The sequence below is a fragment of the Myripristis murdjan genome, chromosome 18 (assembly GCF_902150065.1).
Source record: "Myripristis murdjan chromosome 18, fMyrMur1.1, whole genome shotgun sequence".
NCBI lineage: Eukaryota > Metazoa > Chordata > Actinopteri > Holocentriformes > Holocentridae > Myripristis > Myripristis murdjan.
The window spans coordinates 21,174,085-21,197,908 of record NC_043997.1 but is presented as its reverse complement, the minus strand read 5'-3'; the positions used below and the strand labels follow the sequence as shown (position 1 = coordinate 21,197,908).

General features: G+C 40.4%; 1 protein-coding gene across 1 annotated transcript in view; it reads left to right on the top strand.

Annotated features, from left to right (window-relative positions):
- Positions 1 to 23,824, top strand: part of dnah2 (dynein, axonemal, heavy chain 2) — a 189,985-nt gene that overhangs the window by 33,148 nt on the left and 133,013 nt on the right. The window contains exons 12-19 of the mRNA XM_030075754.1: positions 5,065 to 5,279; positions 5,763 to 5,909; positions 7,198 to 7,354; positions 11,844 to 11,953; positions 12,570 to 12,699; positions 13,357 to 13,530; positions 14,991 to 15,138; positions 21,250 to 21,442. Coding sequence (XP_029931614.1) covers positions 5,065 to 5,279; positions 5,763 to 5,909; positions 7,198 to 7,354; positions 11,844 to 11,953; positions 12,570 to 12,699; positions 13,357 to 13,530; positions 14,991 to 15,138; positions 21,250 to 21,442 — 1,274 coding nt within the window. The remainder of the gene's footprint in view (positions 1 to 5,064; positions 5,280 to 5,762; positions 5,910 to 7,197; positions 7,355 to 11,843; positions 11,954 to 12,569; positions 12,700 to 13,356; positions 13,531 to 14,990; positions 15,139 to 21,249; positions 21,443 to 23,824) is intronic.

Genomic DNA, 23,824 nt, shown 5'->3' with positions numbered 1-23,824 from the left:
GAAAATGAAAGTGTGTCTTTTCTATGAGATGGACAGCTAAAACGTGTGGCTGAGTCACTTCTGGTGTAGATAGTGTTAAACCGCTGTTTTCCATGATTTTAAAGGAAATGGCTACAAGTTATCATTATTGAATAAAACATGAACCAACCTCCACCGCAAAAACAAGCATACAGTGAATTGTACTATTGCTTGGAATCCGTGTTTGTCAAAATAACATGTTCACATAACAGCAGGTTTAGCACTGCTGTCACATTTGGTCCAATTGCTACACACCTGCCCTATGTACCGGTACAGAGCACAAAACCACCAGGAAGCCAGACAATTAAAAAAAACAAAACCAATGAGGTTTTATTTCGTATTTAAAAGATCAAAATACCAGTAAATAGTAGAGGAAATATGCCAAATAGTTTAGTCAAGATAGATAACACTACACAATAAAAAGGAACCCTGAACAAGCCCAGCTATAGACCAACATTCACAGCCAGGAATTTGGCTAGATCTCTGAGGCAGTTAGTAGGGACCATAGCAATTGAGTGTGTGGGGCAGACATTGAACTGTTTGTCATGGTCATTTCACTTAGTTCAAAAGAAAATGGTGATTGTTGTTAGTTGTTATGGTGACAACACACATCAGTGGGACCCGTAAAGCCCTGTGTCTAATCTGTCCATAAAGTACTTCCTCCATAAAGTCCATAAATTCCCCTCTTGCAGCAACGCAATGGAGATGGTGCAGAAAAGATGCCTCTCCATGCTTTGTACAACTCCACTGCTTGCTCACACTTGCTCTTCTCATAGACTAACTTTTGGTTAACTTTTAGGGGGCTGCCCTAAGTAATTACTGTAGGCAGGTGGTTGCAGCTGTGAGTGATTTATCCATTCTAAGAGTCCAGGTAGTGAGGGTAAGTCAGTTCCCACAACACACAATCCAAAAAACATAGCAAAAGAAGTTGGGGGCTAAAACACTATAATGTAACCCAAACACTATGCACAACAAATCATGCACAAAGTAAATAAAACAAAGGAAATAAAACATAAGCAAACTACTGTCCTTATGGCTCTTAGGTTAATCAACATTAGGGTGCAAAGCCAAGTATGTTACACTGCAACCTGCACTTGAACCAGAAGTGGGAAAAAAGTAGCTCTTGGCTTGAGCCCAAAACAGAGATCCACTCACAACAACCTCTGCTGCAGAAGATTATGGGGGAAGATTGCTGGGGAAACTGGTGGATGCACATAGACTATTTCCTCCTATTTCTTTCTTCCACTCGCTCACTACACAGACACAAATGCAAACTATTGTCTTTGAATTGTTGAAATGGAGGGTAAACAATGAAAGGTAGAGGGTCAATATGAGGCTAAGGTCAGGCCAGAACATATACAATCATTTAGTAGGAGTCAAGTAGAATGAGTCTTATTCATTCCAGAAAGCAATAAAGCTCTTGAATGTGAACTCTCAACTTGAAAGGAATGTGAAAGCCATATCTCCACACTTAGAAACAGAGGAAGGGAGAAAAGGCCTCTACTCACACGTAGAAGATGAATGTGGTAACAGTTCAAACAATATTTAGTGATTGGAATGCATGGGTGGTTTATAGCTGAAAGAGTTTTTAAAGGCCAAGGAAGGCCAACCCTCCCAACTCCTTCTGAGCCAGGCTAGGTAAACTCATCTTATCCTGCAACCCATCACTAACTATAAGAATAGTTTTGGGGCCAAAGCTGTCCAGACCATGTCAGGCTGCCCCCCACTCGCTCTCACACACATACAAAGCCATTTTTGTGGCTGCGGTCCAGCCATGGCCTTGGCAGCACGGTCACTATTAAACACAGCTGTTGCTGCCTTGCCTCTGGTAACACACACACAAAAAGAGAACAAGTTAGAGCGCTCATACTCTGTTTAACATTATTATCTCTATCCGGATACACAAAGAAGAAAAATTAAGAACAGCGGGAGAGGTTTAATTCTACACAGATATGATTGTGCTGCCCTCCATTTTACTCATATTCTCCCCTGGAATAAGGGATTCTTGTATTAAGGTTGAAATACGAGACAGGGACACAATCCAGCCCCAGTGACAGCCTCCAGTGTACACTAAACTAGATAATATATACCACTGTGTTGGACTCTGAATCTTTAATATACTATACGTTTTACACTCTACTTTTGAGTGTGCAGCATAAAAATAAAATTACCCCCTTATGATTAGGGAAAAAAAAATCTCTCAGTGAGAAGTTACCTCACAACTCAGCATCTTCACTAGAGGTCCTGATGCCGGGGCAGTGTTTTGATGTATTGAGGTAGGGCAATATTATCTTCACAAGGAAAGTAGGTCGACACATAATGCAAGATTTAAGAGAATTACATTGTGTTTTTATAGTACAGGTGAATAATGATATAAAGTAAGGATGATATATGATACCTATTTGTGCCCCTCCTCAAAATGTTTCACATCTATCATCTATCTTTAATGGTAGGTTGGGTTCAAAGTATTCTTTTTTCAGTTTGTAGAAAAAGTGCTGCCTCAATGAAGTAGAGTTTCCATAGTGACTGTCTATAAACACTGCCACTAACAGCAGAGAGTACTGTTGGTACAACTCTCAGAAACTCCCACAAGATATCCAGTGTGCATCAGAGGCTACTGACTTTCATTAGAGTACCGATAACAGTTGAACAGTATTTATCTGAACCCCATCGGAAGACAGTTGGTTTGGGAGAGGGAAATAATTGGATAACTAAAACATGCTTATAGCTTTTTATGGATTTAGCAATTAGCAATTATTAAAATTGTTTCAGAAATTATTCAGTGCAAAAAATTATTCTTTCAAGATTAAATTAAAACAACGTGAATGAAATTATATTGGCTGTCGGACAAGGCCTGAGTCCCAACAAGCAACTTCTGTACTTGGTAGGCTACACAGATCAAAGTACATATGAATAGTGCTTGGTTTCAGCAGGGCAGGCTATTGAATGGACCTAAAAGTGATGATAAATGTTCATCAGAGACTCTGGGCCCTATCTTGCGCCAGACTCCCTAAACCCGCTATTTGCGGATTTAGGATTTAGGAAGAGGCGTTCCCCCGTAAAAGTTGCTATCTTGTGCACCTCCCGCTATCCGCAAAACACCTGCGCTACCCGCTATATTATGCATAGGCGTGTTTTGGGCGTTAAGCCAGTTAAACCAATCAGTGTGCCAGGTGCCATTGCCTTTAAGGGCAGGATGCGCTATCCTAAATCCTAAATCCTAAACCCGCGATGGAGAGAGGGAGGTAGATTTTCTCAGGGCTTCTACTGAGGCTAAAGCAAGTTGGCTTTATATATATACATATGATATATTATATTATAGGCGAGTTAATTCGGGAGGTGGAGCCACATGTGTCCAAGTGGACATGTCACAAGGTTGTACTGATTGAGTAAAATCCCCGGCCACACCACACACACACAAGAGGCAGAGGTGGAACTATGTGTAAACTAATTTATTGACAAGGTAGATTGGGCAAATAAAATATTAAAAATAAAAATATAGCACAGCTGCTGGCTTATGATAAAACAATAAAACGTGCTGGCGTAAGTGTCCAATTAAAACAGTCTTTCCTCTAAACAGTCTATATGAGTAATATACTCAGTCCATTCCGGCGGCGTCCCGGTATCAGTCCGACCGTGTGCGTGGCGAGGCTCCGTTGGGGCGCGCATTGAAGCCGCCTGGACGCGCTCTCCTAACAGCCCAAACTTTAGGGATAGCGGATAGCGGGTGGTCAGGACCACCCGCTATCCGCTATCCCTAAAGTGTGTGCGCAAGATAGCAACTTTAGGGAAAGCGCATGAAACACGCCCACGAACACACCTCCAGGCGCAAATGACGGAGTCGGCATAAGGATAGCGGGTAGCGGGTGGCGCAAGATACCGTTTAGGGATAGCGGAAGTTCCTAAATCCGCAATTTGCGGGTAGCGGGTAGTGGCAGCGGATAGCGGGTGGCACAAGATAGGGCCCCACGCCTATTTAAGTCATTGAACAACAGGAAACTATGCATTGTAAACAAAATCCATGCATTTTCTCAACATGCAGCCAACTCAGGAGATGTCTGACTCTTCTTCCTCACTTTCACTGTTGGAATCATTTTCATGTGCCTGTGAAACAAGTTGTCAAAATCAGTCTGTGGGCCGTATGCAGCACAAATGAATGTGAAATTAAGTCATTGTCCTTATACATCAGTTACTGTCCTTGAATTGTGTGTTCAGTCTAAAACTATAAATTCAAACTAAAAACTGACAAGTTGTTTCTACTTTTGTTTCCTTTCTTTTTTGCTACTTTTTTGCTTTTTCTTTTCCTTTCCTGCACAGTCATTTACTATATCAAGTCATCCCTTACACTTACACTGGGTGTTTAATGTGATATTTGTCCCCCATTGTATTATTTCATGTATGCATGTGATGTTATGTAATGCCTATCTATGTTAAGTCATTTGTTATGTATTTCTCTTGTTTCACCAAAAAAAGGGAAAAAAGAATAGTGTACACAATGGTGAGTGAAGTGTGTATTACAGCTCTCAGACACATAGCTGTGCAACAAATTAGAGTCAGACACTAATTTGGATTAGGCCAGCAAATTACTTTATAACTAAAAATGATGCAAACTGTTTTACCTTTTCCAGCTGAATTTCTTTGTTTGGTTCGATTGATTGGTAAGTTCAGAACTCCGAGATTTTTACAAACAGGGTTCAACTATATGTCTAAAGTTTCTACCACTACTTTCTCCATTTTCATTAGGTTTTAGTTTTTATAAACCAGTGGCCGCCTATGCTTCTTCAAAGTCAACGCCTTCCTTCTCTTGTAAGCTGTCAAAAAAATGGCCAACATCTAATGTGCTCCTCTAAAAAGTAAAACCATTCTCAATTTGAGAAAACTTCCTGCTTTGCCTAAAAAGAAGCCAGGCACAGCGCTTTTTCTAAACTGCCTAGGTCCCATCTGCCCCATGGCTCCTACCCACTGATAAGTGTGAAATGTGAAAGTGAATAGTGTGAACATGGCAGATGCTTACTTTAAGTAATGTCCCCTTGCCTCTCCCACCAGGTGTTTCAGAGGGCCCACTTCATGGTTGGGGTAGGCTTTGGCGATGAGGTGCTTTTTGACCAGGGTCAGCTGGTTCAGATCCTGGATGAGCTGGTGAGGAAGAACTTCAGTGAGTGGAGCCAGAACCTGGATCGACAGAGCCTCAAGAGGCTAGAGCAGCCCCTCATTGTGCGCTGTAAAATGAACACCAACAAGCTGGACATCAACTTTGACAAGTAGGTTACATGAGCATAATGCATAACTGATGCAAACATCCAAGTGTTAATGTCCCCATGTAGTTACATGCCATCACAGACATAGTAATGCTTTGTCTGTGGTTTCAATGTTCAGTTCAAGAACACACACACAGATGCACATCCATACTTTATGTGTTCAAATTGAGAGTGCTTTGTATAAAGTGCTGGAGTTGTAAGGTCATGAACATACAGGGTACAGAAGACACAACATATGTCCTCACACTCAACCTCATGCAAGGTTATTGAGCAATGACACGCTGCACTGTATAAATTGAGCAAATCTTATTCCCATATGTTTTTACAGGTCACATAGTCATTGTATCTCTGCAACCATGACTACTCAAGACGGATAAAGATGTGTCTAAGTTCAGTCTGCCACTGAAGCATGCTCTTTAACCATACTTCCCTATTTAACTCTTAACACACATGTTTGTACTCTGTTTTGCATGTTATCTTGTCCAGGAATCTCTTGACCTTGTTCTCAGAGATCCACTATTGGGAGCGACTGAAGTTTGAGATCCCCCACTGTATATCCGACATCTACCAGCACAGGGACGAGCTCAGGGTCCTCAAGGAGAATGTACTGCTGTTGGTCAGGGACTACAACAGGTTTGGCACATACTGTGTTCACAACAGAATGCAAACAAGTTGTGCAATATTTAAGTATAATTTGCTGCCTTGACAATACTGATTATGTCAAACATGATGTATTGTTATATTGTAAGCATAAAAATTACTCAAATCTTTAAATGACATAATGATGATAAACTAGTAGCACATCTTGTTAAAGGTACTGTGCCCTTAGTTTGCTTATGCATCACTACTCCGATCAACTAAATCTGGTATTATGATGCTGCTCAGATATACTGTCACATCATGAGGAGAAATTTTAGCATTGGTACAACCCTAACAGACACACATAAACACAGACACAGTTTTAGTGACCTTTCACAGTTCAGTTGGCAATAGTCACTCATACATGTACATTAGCTACTCCATTTACATGACCAATCTTTATTTAAAGAATATTTTTTTTTATCAGTTGGTTTATTAGCAATGAAGGTCACCAGTGGGAAGACCTTTGAATAAACACTCAGAAAGTTGAATTTCACACACATACGCTAACACCTTCATCATGAGTTTCCATACTAAGGTGAAATTCTTCTCTGACAGCAGAGAGCTGTAAGCCTGTGTGTACACACAGAGCCAAGGACACTGCTAAGCTCAGCACACACTCTTCTGGAAATTAGAGTGCTGTCTTTCTGCCATAATGAGAGAGGATGTGCATGGTACTTGCGAGTGTGTGTATGTGTGTGAATGAGAAAGAGAGCGAAAGAGAGAGTGAGAGAAAGAGAGAGAAATAGAAAGTGAGGGAGAAAGTCAGAGAGTGAGAGAGAGTGCGAGGAGAGAGAGAGAGAGAGAGAGAGAGAGAGAGAGAGATGAGTGCGTCAGCACAGGGCTAGCTAGCCATGCATGTGGTTAATGCTCATCACCCAAGAAGAGGCCCAATCTAAGGTCAAGTGTGTGCACAAACACAGCTAATGCCAGTGTGCTTTTGCCTGATATTTCACAGTACATGAAGCCATGCTGCCCTTTGGGACATTTGTTGAATATGTTTGTACATGGAAAGAGAAAAAGACAGGGCCACCACACATGGTGTAACATTTTGTTATAAAGGCTCAGTCTGTTAAACATTCCTGTTTTTATGTATTTTTTTTATTTTTCGCAAGAGTAACTTCACAGAGCACAGAGATATAGACACATGCATAGACACCAAGTCATGCACACACATGCATTCTCAGCACAATTTTTGTTATTAGATACTATTTCAAATGCAAAAACACTTAAACATTTACTTCATGCACATCTGATAAATTTGTGTTTAAATTTGTGTCAGGATCATCGGAGCGCTGTCTCCTGACGAGTTAGGTCTGTTCCGGGAGCGAATTCGTCTCCTGGATAAGAAGATTCAGCCAGGGATGACCAAGCTGGTGTGGTCGTCTATAGGAGCCTCCAACATCTTCGTCAGCAACTGTCATGTGCACGTTGGCAAGGTTGTAACACACATGACACCATTAACTAATGAGTGTATGAATATAGATATATTGTTACCTCATAAACTACTTTTTACTATCCTATGGGGGGAGCAGTATCCTTTGGGTAGGAAAAATGGGCTTGTGACTGCCGGTTTAAATCCCAAGGCTGGCTTGGAAAACGTGGTAAAGTGAATAAGTAGCTGCTCAGTGGTCAGCAGCAGTATATTGTGGTTGTACTTGGAAAGTCCCATTGGCTAGCAGCTGAGGCCTGTGGTTGCACTGGGCAAGTAAGTGTGTAAGTGTGTTTAATTGTGTGATTGGGAAGCAGTGAGTCACAGGAAGAGAGTAAGCATTCTCCGTCAACCTTCGATGGACAAATGGCTGTTGAAAACAAAGCCCCCTAAAAAATGAAATGCCTCCAAAATGGATCACTTGTGAGAAACCTAATCTCATAAAAAACAAGGTTAGAACAAGAATGTACACTACCTTTCAAAAGTTTGGACACACCTTCTCATTTAATGTTTTTTCTTTATTTTCATGACTATTTAAATTGTAGATTCTCACTGAAGGCATCAAAACTATGAATGAACACATGTGGAATTTTGTAGTAAACAAAAAAGTGTGAAATAACTCATAACATGTTTTATATTTTAGATTCTTCGAAATAGCCCCCCTGTGCTTTGATAACTGCTTTCCACACTCTTGGCATTCTCTCGATGAGCTTCATGGGGTAGTCACCTGAAATGGTTTTCCAACAGTCTTGAAGGAGTTCCCAGAGATGCTGAGCACTTGTTGGCCCTTTTGCCTTCACTCTGTGGTCCATCTCATCCCACACCATCTCGATTGGGTTTAGGTCAGGTGACTGTGGAGGCCAGGTCATCTGGCACAGCGCTCCATCACTCTCTTTCTTGGTCAAATAGCCCTTACACAGCCTGGAGGTGTGTTTGGGGTCATTGTCCTGTTGAAAAATAAATGATGGTCCAACTAAAGGCAAACCGGATGGGATGGCATGTCACTGCAGGTTGCTGTGGTAGCCATGCTGGTTCAGTTTGCCTTCAATTTTGAATAAATCCCCAACAGTGTCACCAGCAAAGCACCCCGACACCATCACACGTCCTCCTCCATGCTTCATGGTGGGAACCAGGCATGTGGAATCCATCCGTTCACCTTTTCTGCGTCTCACAAAGACACGACAGGTGGAACCAAAGATCTCAAATTTGGACTCATCAGACCAAAGCACAGATTTCCACTGGTCTAATGTCCATTCCTTGTGTTTCTTGGCCCAAACAAATCTCTTCTGCTTGTTGCTTTTCCTTAGTAGTGGTTTCTTAGCAGTTATTTGACCATAAAGGCCTGATTCACGCACAGTTGATGTAGAGATGTGTCTGCCACTAGAACTCTGTGTGGCATTTATCTGGGCTCTAATCTGAGGTGCTGTTAACTTGCGATTTCTGAGGCTGGTGACTCGGATGAACTTATCCTCAGCAGCAGAGGTGACTCTTGGTCTTCCTTTCCTGTGAAGTGAAAACCATTTCAGGTGACTACATCATGAAGCTCATTGAGAGAAGGCCAAGGGTTTGCAGCACCGTCAACAAAACAAAGGGTGGCTACTTTGAGGAATCTAAAAATAAAACATGATGAGAGTTGAGAGTGAGAGTTATTTAACAATTTTTTCTTTGCTACATAATTCCATATATCGTGCTTCATATATTTGATGTCTTCAGTATGTATCTACAATGTAGAAAGTAGTAAAAGTAAAGAAAAAACATTGAATGAGAAGGTGTGTCCAAACTTTTGACTGGTAGTGTATGTCCTCCTATGTCAGGTAAGGGTTAAGGTTCATTATTTGGTAATGAGTATTACAGTTAGGGATTTAGCTGTTGTACAAATTTATCATGTTGGTGCTCTGTAGTATTGTAAATCAAAGGTGTGTGTTCGAGAGAAACAGTATGTGTATTTGTAAGTGTGTGTGTGTGCCTGTGCGTGTGCCTGTGTGTGTTAAATGAACAGGACAACTTGATTAAGTCTAGTTTACTGTGAAGAAGTGGGCTTAATGAGGGGTATTGGTTTTAATGTGCTAAGCGAATACAATGGTGTGATAAAATGAGAGCCATTTGTTATATACAAGGAAAGCTCATTTGTTGAAGATCACGCTGAATAATACATTTAGCACAGACATTAAGCCTTGATCGTGGTAGCTGTCAAACTGGGACTGCAGGTACTGTAAAGGCAGCTGTATAGCAAATAGATGTAGTCCCAGCAGATTGTAAGGTGCAAGATGTAAGCGAGCTGATAAATTTAGGTCAAGTCAAAGGAATTGTTGGCTGGGATGCTGCAGCTCATGGTGAAGTTGGTGTTGAACTGTATGTAGAACCGTAACTGTATATGTAGAAATTTTCCGTTTGAAAAACTGAGCAAGCCAATCAGTTGCAAGGCAGGACAAACATCCAGAAAATGGATGATGTAGATGATCTGCCTTCAAAGCAGATCAACATTGTGCACTGAAGGCATTTCTGGGGGGGGGGGAGATGTTTTTTCTGTTACTTACTTACTACTTACGGTATTAGGCAAAAGTTTAATTTAATTTATCAACTAGCCGTGTTGGAAAGTAGCCATGGTCTGTTTGTTAGAATTAGCCCGACTTCACTGAATTGTTCGTCCAAATGTTTTTCATTTGCTATCTGGCAATATAGAGTTCTTGCTCTCGAAGCTTCTGTGTCATCACAGCATGTAAGTTTCTACTGATTGGTTAGCGGACTTCAAATCCCTCTGCCTACAAAAATAGGCTAACATGGGTTAATTTCAGAATGAATAATGGGGTAGAAATGGAATGGTTGTTCAGTCTGAATATAGGCCTAATAAGACTGGCCCTTCCCCTCTTTTTTTGTGAATCTCACTCTCCCTTTCACCTATGCCTTCTTCCCCACTCCCACACTCCCTCCATTTCAGCATGATCTCTCTATCTATCTGTCCTCCTTGATCACATTCTTGCTCTGGTTCTCTTTCCCTATCTCCCCTCGCTTTCTTTTTCTATTTGCAAGGTCTCTCTGTGTCACTCACTGACTTACTCATTCACACTCTCATGTTTTTCTGGCTGCTTAGCTGTCATCATTCCCTCAAATGCATTTTCAGGCCCTACTTGTGCAAGTTGGAAATAAATGGAGCAGAGGAGCAGGGGAGGCACCCTGGCTGCAGTCCAGGACATGATACATAGAGTGTTGGGGCAAAGCTGTTCTCAGACCCCAGAGGTCATAAAAGGGAAAGATGGACGCAGTGCTGATTTTTACCACAGCATTCAGTCATATCCACAGGGAAAATCTGTGCACATGTGCCTGTGTTTGTACGTGTTTATCAAGTGTGTGTGTTTTCAAGCGTGAGTACGTGAATATGTTTCATCCCTATTCATATAAGGCTGGATTAGGCATTGAAAGGCATTAACCATCATAATGGTTAATTAATGGGACGTGACACATGCATAAACATATGCGTATACACACATTCAAGCACACACACATACGCACACGATAGAGCTGCACTGCATTGGGTTGCTTTTAGCTTACAGTATAAAAACAATAATAGAAATATCAGGATGAGATGCTGAGGGCAGCTGCAGCCAAGTCAGGTTGAGCATGCCTAATGAAATCTTAATGCTCATTGGCAGGGATTGCCATTGTGCTCCTCTCCAGGGACTTAAGATCAGGCCTGCGTCAAGCCAATGTCAAGATCTGTCAAGCCCAAAGTCAAAAGCCTGGCAGTGCCTCTCCATGTTTCTAGGTAGACAGAGAGATAGATAAAGAAAGAGAGACAGAGGGAATCTGCAAAAGAGATCTAAACTGTCTCAGAACAGTCACCCTCCTTCCTCCCCACCAAAATTTGCTCTCAGAGGCTTATACTGCGCACTGTACCTTATCCCCATGAAAGCCATAAAATCCGGAGATTGGAGCTTGGATCTGGAATTCTGAGTGAGAGCAGAATTACTCTCCTTAGGAATTAGGTCCAGCAGTGCAGAGAGAGTGGGAGAGAGATAAAAAAAAAGAGGTGATACATATAGAGACACATTTGTAGGAAAAAAGGTGGGGATAGAGAGTAAGGGGTATGTTGAATCACAGTGTGAATGCGCTCTCAGCTTCCACAAATTGAATAGGAAAGTCTTGGATGTATGTTGGCCTGATGCTGTCAGGATAAGGCCTGTCTGCGGTAATTCAAACCAGAGAGTGAGAGAGAGGATGTGAGGCACTCTTGTCGTGTTTGAGATGTCAGAGCCATGATATCCCTATGTAATGAGCTCCCTTCTGATCTGGAGAACCACAGAGGATGGGAGCAGGAAGAGAGGGAGGGGGAGACAGACAAGAAGGAATCTTAGAAGAATGGAAACATAGCCTTTGAGGGGTGCAAGGCAGGAGACAGCACTCTGTAGAAACTGAAAGTATGAATGTTATATTTCACTTGCAATTAAATTTTTCCTTATTTGTTTATCCTCTCCTCTCCTTTCACTATATCACTATAGGTCCAGCTGATTGTTGATAAATATAAAGTAGCCAATCTGGCCATCTCTGACCTCTGTCACAAGATCAGTGAAACTTTGCTGGTCAAAATGGATGGCAGGACTGTGTACAGGTAAAATCAGACACACAGTATACTTGTCAATGCATGAGATCCCTGTGATCCCATGAGATCACAGTAGATATGCAAAATACATGCTCTCGGTGTGACTGTTGTATGTCTCAAAGTGTGTGCATGTATTACTAGTTATCATTATCATCTCTAAATCGCTTCTTCTTCTTTTTTTTTTTTTACTTACTCTTAAGTAAATGGTTTCCTCTCCTTCTTCCTTGTCTTCCTCTTAGTGTGTTTATAGTAGTTCTATCATTTCAGTTGCATAAAGTAAATTCATACTTACAGTATGAGCGAGGTGGAAAAGGTTTTGTGGGAAGTAAAAGTGGAACACAGTCCCTCTCTATTGGGAAGTGGTATAGGGAATTACTGTTTAAAAGTAATTCTACCCACATTATTACCACTGCTTGTGACATGCAGTGGTAATAATGTGGGTAGAATTACTTTTAAACAGTAATGAAAAAGTGACAAACTTATTAGTAACTTGGTAGAAAGTTGTTTAAAGTAAATAAGAAAGTAAGTAAGTGAAGTAAAGTAAGTAAGGGTTGTCTCTTGTTTCAATCTGTGACAGTGTCATCTCAGGTTGCATCTAGGCTGTTTTTCTTATGTTTGTTCCTAGGGACTTGGAATTTGAGGATGACCAGAGGGCTCACCGACAGAACAAGCTCCAGACAATGTGCTCAGCACACCAGGATATTGTTAACATCATGACCCGAGTCCATGAAACCTTCCGCAATGACGGACCTGAGGTCTGTGCTGTATTCCACTTTCATCCATTGGTGGCATCCCATTGCTGGAAATGTACCTGCACTACTAGGAAAAAAAATCATAGACAATGAAAATTAATCATCTGGGCTTATTGTGCCCCCCAAATGCCCATTTATCAGACAGTTAATGTGGATTTGCTTTTCATTATGTAAATTATAAATTCAAGGGGGTAACAGAGGTCCAGAGGTTAGAGAATCAAAGCAATATCCGGCAAATACTTAAGTTGTGCTACTCAGTGGCCAAGAGTTGGTTCATTCATTTTTCCTGGATAATTGAAGGTTAATACAAAAAAAAGGCCCCTTTCGAACCAAAATCTAAAATCAGGCCATGGTTGCAACTTTGAAATCACTTCCACTTTTTTGTCTGGGCATTTGACAGTCTTAACTGTTCTTAAGAATGACAAATAGAACAGCAGTGCCACCAGACAAATGCACACACAGATCAAGGGTTCTACCAGCTGTTTGGAGTGCAATCCAAAAAAATCTGTATAATACCGCTGATGAATTTTCCCAGCACCACCAAGGATTGTGTGTCTTTTTTCAGCCACTCCAAGAGAAATTTAAGAGGATTAGCCAACTAAGTCTGTAGCTGTATCTAATGAGTTGGCTGCCCCCCTACTCTCCCTCCGTGTGTTTAAGGTCCAGCAGTACTGGGTGACCTACACAGAGAAGATTGACCGCATGGTGGAGGAGGCTCTGAGGCGCAACATCAAGCGCTCCCTGCAGGAGCTGTCCAAGGCCATCAGTGCAGACAACCCCCTCTTCAGGGTGCAGGTGGTACTGCGGCAGGGGTCTCCTCAGACCACAGCACAGGTAACCCTAGCCCCACTCAGGTTGACAAGATCACATTATTTAGCTTTTTTGAGTAAAACACAGGTCACACAACATGCATGTTGCTACCAAAAAGTAAATTCTACTCAGGGAACAATGATTCAGTGGCATCCTTCCTCTTCAGCATGCAGGCAGTATTGCACAAGGTGCGGCCTCATCCTGTGCAGATTACAGGGTCAAAAGACCTGTATCTGTCAGCAGACCACAATTTTAATAATATCCAGAAGATGTTATAAGGTGAGCAAAGGATGACAAGGGATGTGAACTTCTTATCTGGCTTTGATTTGGACCTTCTATCCACAGGAAAAGGTTATGTCGAGGAAGAAACAAAACTTATTTGGTTTCATGTTTTTAAGATGACCTTACACACAGAAGGGATAGAGGGCATACACACATACACATACACACACTTTATGCAGTGTTGCATTTTTCAGTGTAGATATGATGCCAGACATGCTGACACATTATCATACACATACAGTCCCCACAGCAGGGAAGTTGTGCATAAGGAATGCAATAAAACTGGGGGCAATAAAGGCATGGAGGGACATATTTATTTTTCTCACGTAGGCATTTACTTCATACTGGGGAATTCTAGCAATACTTTTTTTTCCCTTTTTTTTCCTCAGACACATACGCACGCATACACACATACAAAGAGAAGAATCTCATATTTTTGGGCTGAACAAAGTCATCCATTTTCCCTGTGTGATACCCTGGCTTTGTTGCAGCTCCAAGGTCTGAGTCACATTGAGAATCTCATGCAGACAGGTCAGCACCCTGTATGGTTTACGGCATGATAGGCTGGGAGAATAGTCATTTGTTCTTGTCAGTGCAGAACACCCACAGACTCACGCTTACATGTACACACTCAGATTCATATCGAAAAAAAATCTCATAAGCAAACATGCAAATACAGACACACACTCTCACCCATACCACCATATTTTACATAGTGAGACAGCATTATACATCAGAGAGAGGACACCCGTCTCAGCCTCTGCTGGGTATAAATCAGGAGTGACATGTGATTCATGCTTTACGCATGTTGTTTGACTGTAACTTGCATTAAAGAGACAAGCTATAGCTCAGGTCACAACACATTAACTCAACTTGGTGTTCAGTGTTCCGGACAGGCAAATGTTGAGTGGACAATATCAGCTTAGAGGGGAAGGAACCCGAGGAATCTGTATGTCATAAAAATCAATGATGTGGGAGAAATGGACAGGAGTTTGGATTTTGAGTTTTTTACACTCTAGTTTCCTATCAGGAAAAAGAGATTTGTTCGACTAGTCTTGCCCTGAGGCTAAACGCATTGATTAGAGGGAGGTTAATATTAATGTCGATGGTGCAAGTGGTTACGCGTCACAGATAAATCAGTATACTTTACATTTGTGTGTGTGTGTGTGTGTGTGTGTGTGTGTGTGTGTGTGTTTCCATAGGTGGGGTTCTCCCCAAAGCTCCAGAAGCTGGCTGACATTGTGAACAACATCACTCCTCAGCTCATCAACACCATCTCAGCCTTCAAACGGCTGCCTGACCTTCTCACCTGCAAACGCTCACAGAGGAATCCTATACACACCATGATCGGTTAGAACATTTTTTGAGAACATGCTTTTTCATTTTGTTTTTGAAACATTTTCCAAGAAAAAGTAGCAACATACACATCCAAGCTGTTTTTGGCTGAGTACTGGATGACAGAAGACCTGAAGCACAAATAGAAGAAAATATTCGCCCGCTGGATCCAAGCGCCCAGTGATTTTTTGCAGTGTTTTGATCAACAAGCTCTTCAAATCAGAATGAAATGTTGCAGCAAAGTATCGGAAGCTTGAATCCAGTGTGCAGATATATTTTTCTATTTATGATCCACATCTTCCAAACCGAAAACTTGTGGGTTATTGGCTAATTGAATCACATTTTACCCTACTGTTAAACAGCTAACCCACAAACGTATTACTTTTATTTGGAGGCCAGCAATTTAAAAACATAGTTAATAGCTTTTGATGCTAGATTGCTTTATATTCACTTAGGGACCTGTTAATTTTCTTGTAGCTTGTCGTTTTATCCTGAACAAGACTTTGATAAACCCTTGATTTGAATTTGCTGTAGCAGAAATTGCATGATGAGGCATCTTGGCTGTGATTATGACTATTATGGTGGTTAAGTATGAGGTAGTTGGCAGCATTGATACTTTTAAACAAGCATTACCAAAATGTATCCTGTCTGGAAGGCTCTCTTTAAGAAAACAAGACGAAAAAATCTGCAGAAAAGAAAGAAGGAGATACAAAAAACAAGAGAAAACAAGGACAATGAACCACAGTCCCCTTTTACACACTGTTATGCCGTTATGGAAATTTTTGATGTGTTCAGATGTTTGACCAATATCTGACCAATCGCATACTCTCATTTTTCTTCCAGTGGTCACAATATTTGTCTTTCCCTACTCACTCCTCAGCCTTCTTCCCTTTCTTCCAGTTTCTTCTTTCACTTTTCCTCTCTTCTACCCTTTTTTATATTTTTCATATCATCCTTGCTACCCTTTGCTTTCTATGGATGTCATTTTGACCATTTTACAGCGGCCATTTTGTGTAATTTCTTGAAAATGTAATGCAGCTGATGATACAAAAAATTGTAACCATGAAAGCAAACCATGTGGCGGTTTCTCTTCATCATCTTTCTGTGTTTAACCACTTCCCCACACTACAGTTTGCCTGTCTGGCTTCTGTTCCTCCTCAGCTTTTGTCTGAATCTATTGCTCCAAATCACTTGTTTTTGTTTTGGCTTTCATGTACTTTTTAATCACGTGTTACATGCTGAATTTTCTAGATGCTCTAAAAATGCTAAATGCTTTCTAAATACTCTTTTCTATATGCTCTAAAACTGTCCCTTGAGGGTGAAGTTTTACATTCACTCTCATCACTGTAATCGAATAACTTTTGGTGCACTTGTAGTCTTTAACTATATTTTGCAGTCAGTAACATTACTTTTCATTTTCTTTTAAGTGAAGCTTCCAACTTAGCTACATTATAAATTAAAAATAATAAATAAATAAATAACACTGCCTCAAAAACTGCACAACCAGGACCTGTACCTTTAGCTTTGGATACATTTGTGTAACCTACTTTTTATGTTTACTCAAGGAGATTATTACATAAATAACATTGCCTCTGTCAGGTGTGGATATTTTGGTATTCCTCCTACCTCTGCTGCAGACATCTGCACTCAAATTGGATGTGGAATTTATGCTGGCCGACATTAGCCTGTGTTAACATGGTGCGCATTTGAAAAAAGCAACTATTTGCCGCAGACTGACTAAGAACCGTCTAAGGTAGAGCTAAATTATCACTGGTCCAGGGGCCGATGTAGTCCGAAGAATCCAAGAGAGCAATCGGCTGGGCCAGACTCACAAATCATAAAGTCAAAATGTGGTTGAAGTGCAAATGTGCAAGAAAACAAAGTAAGAACAATTCATGGGGCTAGATCCAGACAACCTCATCTCGACTCTCTTCAGTCTGTTTTCTTTCCTCTCCCTTCCAGAATATTCACTCCATGACCTCTGTGACCCCAGCTGGCGAGTTTTTCCTTCCATTCATCCTCAACCCTTTATCCCCCTCATCTAAAAACCTCTGCAGTGTCCCCTTCTTCTCACCAATCTCTCTTCATCTCTTCTCACTCACCCATCCACCTATCCATTTTAACCAAGGCTGCAGCTGTCTGTGTGTGTTTGTGTGTGTGCATGTATCTGTGTGTGTGTGTGTGTGTGTCTGTGTGTGTGTGTGTGTGTGTGTGTGTGTGTGTGTGTGTGTGTGTGAGTGCACATTCGTATGAGCGTGCTTTGTGTGAGTTTGACAGACAGCAGGGAGTCCAGAGGGAACAGGCGCTCTTAACTCTCACTACTCTGCCTTAATGAAACTGGGAGGAGATGTTTGAACAGGGCAGAGAGAAGTGGCCTATCTATATCTACTTCTATATCTATATCTATCTATCTATCTATCTATATATCTATATACATATACATGCATATATATATATATATATATACCCTGCATATTGTTAATACATATTTTAGAGACCTCCCAAAATTTATTGCATCATGTTTTTAAGGGAGTTCATGTGTTATTAGGCTAAGGGAAGATGAGCTCCTCCTGGCTCCCCTGTCGTTCCCACCCTCCAGGTAGACAGTTTGTGTTTTTATTCATTAACCAGCTGCTTTATAGCCGGCCTGCACTCCAGTTTGCATTTGGTCCACCAGCATATTCAGACTTTCATTCCATGTAGACTTTCATTCAAGTTTCATTCCATATATTCAGACTTTCATTCCATATATTCAAGTTTCATTCCATAAATTCAGACTTTCATTCAAAATATTCAAGTTTCATTCCATATATTCAGACTTTCATTCAAAATATTCAAGTTTCATTCCATATATTCAGACTTTCATTCCATATATTCAAGTTTCATTCAAAATATTCAAGTTTCATTCCATATATTCAAGTTTCATTCCATAAATTCAGACTTTCATTCCATATATTCAAGTTTCATTCCATATATTAAGACTTTCATTCAAAATATTCAAGTTTCATTCCATATATTCAGACTTTCATTCAAAATATTCAAGTTTCATTCCATATATTCAAGTTTCATTCCATAAATTCAGACTTTCATTCAAAATATTCAAGTTTCATTCCATATATTCAAGTTTCATTCCATATATTCAGACTTTCATTCAAAATATTCAAGTTTCATTCCATATATTAAGACTTTCATTCAAAATATTCAAGTTTCATTCCATATATTCAGACTTTCATTCCATATATTCAAGTGTCATTCAAAATATTCAGACTTTCATTCAAAATATTCAAGTTTCATTCCATATATTCAGACTTTCAAGTATCATTCCATATAATCAAGTTTCATTCCATATATTCAGACTTTCATTCAAAATATTCAGACTTTCATTCAAAATATTCAGACTTTCATTCCATATATATAATATTTTCCTAAACGGCATGCCATAATACACATATATACATATATATATATACACACACACACACACACACACACACATATATACATATGTATGTGTATATATGTGTGTGTGTGTGTACATATATATATATATATATATATATATATATATATATGTGTGTGTGTGTGTGTGTGTGTGTGTGTGTGTGTGTGTGTGTGTGTGTGTGTGTATACACCTCATCCACATCTATCAACATATCTCTGTCTCTTTAAATATATTTCCCCATTCAACCCCGTGTCTTCATAGTGCTCCATTCTGAGCACCAGTCTCCACAGCAGAGCCCTTAATGGCACTCTACATGGCAGGTTGTGTGTTCTCTCATGAAAAGCCCGTCTTTTAACTGGAGTAAGTGCCTGTCATGTAGGATGCATGAGAGCAAGCATCAGGGTCTCATCAGTGAAGCATGATAAGTATATACTTATGACAGAGCATCACTGGATACTGCACGTCGGATATATTTGTGTGTGTGTGTGTGTGTCTATATATATATATATATATGTGTGTGTGTGTGTGTGTGTGTGTGTGTGTACATATTTTCTTTATTTTTTTTTAACATCTGATTATTCTACTGAAGCCATTAATCATGTGATGTTGAATCAAATACCTGAGATTCTTTGAGTGGTTTGAATAGTCTGATTCGAAATATACTTCTAGTGGCTATTAGACCACAATTCCTCCATTTCAGTGTTGAAAGAGGTCATTGAAACTTCTTGTAAGGCTTTACATTTTAGCCACTTAGTACTACAAATCTTCCACATAATATAGTGGCAATAGATGCTGTGAAATATTATTAAATGTGTGAAAGTAGCAGTATTTTGCTTCCCCCATCACACATCCTTTCATAGATGACAGGTTTTTGATGGCTTAATAATGCAGCACCCATGCCTTTGCAGTGTAACGAGTCACCTCAGTGGATGGAATTTCTCAGGTCATACAATGTAGACAGCACTCACTCACTATATGCAAACTGTTGATTAATCTATAGACGGCAGCTGAGTGGTGAGTAGTACTCAAGTGCTTTTCACATTGCTCATTCTCAGCCAAGGAATATCTATTACCCAAAGCTAAGTTACTGAGCTGGCCCAAGGCTAATTAGGTCACTTCTCACATTTCACCACTTACATACATGTAGAATTTGATCCTACAAAATGTGAGCCATCTACCTGGACTAAGAACAGGATATACGGCCAGTTGTAAGACAATTTAGTTGGGCTAAATATTTTGGTAGTCGATGAAAAGGGACTGAGGAGAGCACCGCTGTGTGGTGTTCTCAATTTTTTCTTTTGAAAAATAATTTTAATAAAGAAAGAGGTTCTTAAGCACACTTGAACAACAGGTGCCAGGAGAATTCAGCAACTTGCACTATAAAGATTTAACTCCTGCACACCATCTGTGTTATTATGATAAAGTCTTACTTAACGTTGCTTGCTTAAATGTAAGACATTTTGTACTGCAGAGGATGCGCAGGGGTTAAACCTGAAGGTTTTTTTTATGTATTTATTTTTTTGGTCAGGAAGCAGAAACTCACAGTTTTTAAACACTTAAGAATCAATATGTTTTGTTGACATTATTTGTAATTTTTTTAAGTTTTAATTTTTTTCAAATCAATTTACACATTCTCAGTGTCTTTCTTTTTCTTACTTTTGCCCTGTAAAAAAAAAAAAAGCTTTCTTGGGTACTTTGTTTTAGACAAAACTCAACACCTTATGTGCTTTCTTATAAGCCATAAGCTTATAAACAAATAAGGAGCCTGTGAGTTCCTGGGTTTCAGAGAATTAAAGTGACTAGAAGTCAAACGCAATTAATGTGTATCGTACTACATAGTATGTATATTGTAAAGCTTGGCTAGGAGTAATTTTTTAACCAAAATGTGCAGTCAAGTGATTCATAGGTCTGCTGTTCTAATGACTTATCATGGACACCATTGTAATAATAAAACAAATGAAACAACTGTTAGCATAACAACCAGGTTATTAGAGATGAGGCTTCACCTCAGTGTAGGGTAGTTATCTAGAGGAAGCTTTCTCCTCAGATTATCAATTACGCGTAGGCTTCAGGTCGAACAACAATACTAGAGGACAGCCAATTAATTTGGAGGAAGACATCAAAGTGTGGCAACCATGCACCTTTATCAAGGGCTTAAGCTTTTGCTTTCTTTATTTGCTGCAGACATCATTAAATATCATGCTCTATTCTGCATGTCCACTCAGTTTTCAAAATTGTCTGTTTAAAGTAATATATTAACGAGCAATATTATTAAAAAAAAAAAATCTTTATTGTAAATTACAGAGATATTTCATTTCAACTGCTAAGGGATTATTAAAGGTATACTATGAAAAATTGCCATGGTTCAGGAAGTGAGGCCCCTTTTCACTCAATTTACAAGAAAACATGGAATAACCATGTAATTTAATGATTGAGTTTACATGGTTCTCATCAGCCTGACTCACATACAAATTACATGCCTAATCCGTGTTTTTGGCTTCTTGAGTCTAAAGGTTCTCACTTAAATCAATCTTTGGCAGTTTTGCACAGCACACCTTGAAGTACCTCCCCGTGTATATATGTATATGAACATATGTGTCGAGCTGTGTGTTTATCTGGTTATCTGTCTGATTTATGTAACCTCTTGTGTTCGCTGTCTCCCTGCTCCTCTTCTCCCCATCCAGAACAGGATGAGGAGATAGTGAAGATCAAGACTGCTGTGGCAGCTGGGATGTCAGCCAACGCCAGCCACTTGCAGGCCTACCAGAAGACCTGGGACAAGCACAGAGAGATCTGGGAGCTCAACAAGAACTCATTTATACAACGTTACCAGAGACTCAATCCGCCAGTGTCCTCCTTTGATGCAGACATAGCCAGGTACTGTGCATTGAACAATCGAAAAACATCCTTCTGCAGTCGATCTACTATCTCTGTCTCTGTCGCAACTAAACATCTCACAAGAAGTAAGGAAATTTGTGTTTGGTAGATTATTTCTTTGTTGTAACAATGCTTGGCAATAAATCTTATACCATTGGAAAACCTGTTTATTTCCCTTTTAAATGGTGCCACATTTGTAAGGAATATGCATTTGTGGGATGAGCAGCAGAGCTGAGTATGTGGGTTGTGCCCATGAAAAATTTGCCAAATCTTCTCTGCCAATGTCTAACAGCTTATTTTGCTGTTGCTACTGATTCTTGTTTTGAGCTTCTGGGACCCCCAGGTGCTGCCAATCAGGTGATTGGCAGCACCTTTGAGCATGGGCCCAGCTAGAGTGGTCAGTAGGTGTCTGCTCCAAGAATCAGCATGCCACATTTGACTGATCTGGATAGGGCCTGTGCGATAGGGCAACTTCAAGCTGGTGTTCCGCAAAACCAAGTTGCGGCATTATTTAGAGTGAGTCCTAGTACCATCTCCAAAGTGAACGCCAAGTTCCATATAACGGGCAATGTCAGAGACAGGCCGCAAAGTGGGCGTCCCAAGAAGATGAGTCTAGATTCTGCCTACAGCATTTGGATCATAACATCTTCTGGTTGAGGCAGTGTGATGGTGTGGGGCGGCATCTCCCTCACTGGAAAAACAAGGCTTGTCATCATTGGAGGCAATCTCAATGCAGAGATACCGAGATGAGATTCTGCAACCAGTGGTGATCCCATATCTCCACAGTCTGGGACCAAACGCTGTCCTCCAAGATGACAACACTCGCCCCCACAGAGTGGGGTTTATCAGAGACTACCTCCAGAATTTGGGAGTGGAGTGGATGGAATGGCCTACCAACAGTCCTGACCTCAACCCCATTGAACACTTGTTGGATCAGCTTGGGCGTGCTGTTCGTGCCACAGTGACCAACACAACCACATTGGCTGACTTGCGACAAATGCTGGTTGAAGAATGGGATGCCATCCCACAGCAGTGTATGAGCAGGCTGGTGACCAGCATGAGGAGGAAGCGCCAGGCTGTTGTGGCTATGTACGGTTCTTCCACATGCTACCGAGGCTCCTGTTTGTTAAATGAATAAATTGTTAAATTGCCAATATGTCTTGTTTCTTCAAACTTCAATCATCCAATCCACCAAACACCAAACAAGAGTCAATGGCAGAAAAAGTTGTTTGCCATTGGCAGAGAAGATTTGGCAAATTTTTCATGGGCACAACCCACATACTCAGCTCTGCTGCAAATGCATGTTCCTTATAAATGTGGCACCATTTAAAAGGGAAATAAACAGGCTTTCCAACGGTATAAGATTTATTGCCCAGAAGCATTGTTATAACAAAGAAATAATCTACCAAACACAAATTTCCTTAGTTCTTGTGCAATGTTTATTTTTGCTGTTATTCTCCACTGTAAAATAGCCAATAGAATGGAAGCAATCTATCTTAACTAAGTACAGACTGTACAATCCCATGGCATGCTTGTGAAAGTGAGTTCTTCTTAAATACAAGAGGAAGATTGCAGAGGTTGTGTGAAAATTTGCAGCTAAAGTGTGAAAATTCATTGCGACATTTTCACAAGAATGCAACTTTGACTTCCTTCTATTATGTGTTCAATAAACAATAAACAAATAATTATTCTTTTAAGTGCTGGTAAACCATGGTGAAGTTTGATATGTACAGTTCGGTCCATAAGTATTTGGACAGTGACACAATAGCTTATTTATAATTTTACCCTTGTATACCACCACAGTGGATTTAAAATGGAGTAATCAAAATGTGATTGAATTCAATCCAATTCAGTTCAGTTTTATTTGTACAGTGTCAAATCATAACAAAAGTTATCTCAAGGTGCTTTACAGAAAACCAACAGATGTTGGCCAAATCCATGGACCAAAATCTCATCAAAGAGCAAGCACAGGGCGACAAAGGCACGGAAAAAAAACCTTTTAATGGGATCAAAAACCTCACGCAGAACCTGGCTCTGGGTGGGCTGTCATCTGCCTCAACCGGAAGGGTTGAAGTGCAGACTTTCAGCTTTAATTTCAGGGGTTGATGAAAAATATGGCATTAACCGTTTAGGAATTACAGCCAGTTTTATACTTTGTCACCCCATTTTCAGAGGCTCTGCCAAGCCTTTACTGCATCTGCCTTCAGTTGCAGCTTGTTTGTGGGTCTTTCTGTTTGTTCTTCAGTAAGTGAAAAGCAGCTCAGCTGGCTTGAGGTCTGAGGACTCACTTGGCCATTGAAGAATATTCCACTTCTTTGCTTTCAGTAACTCTTGGGTTGCTTTCGCAGTATGTTTTGAGTCATTGTCCATCTGCACTGTGAA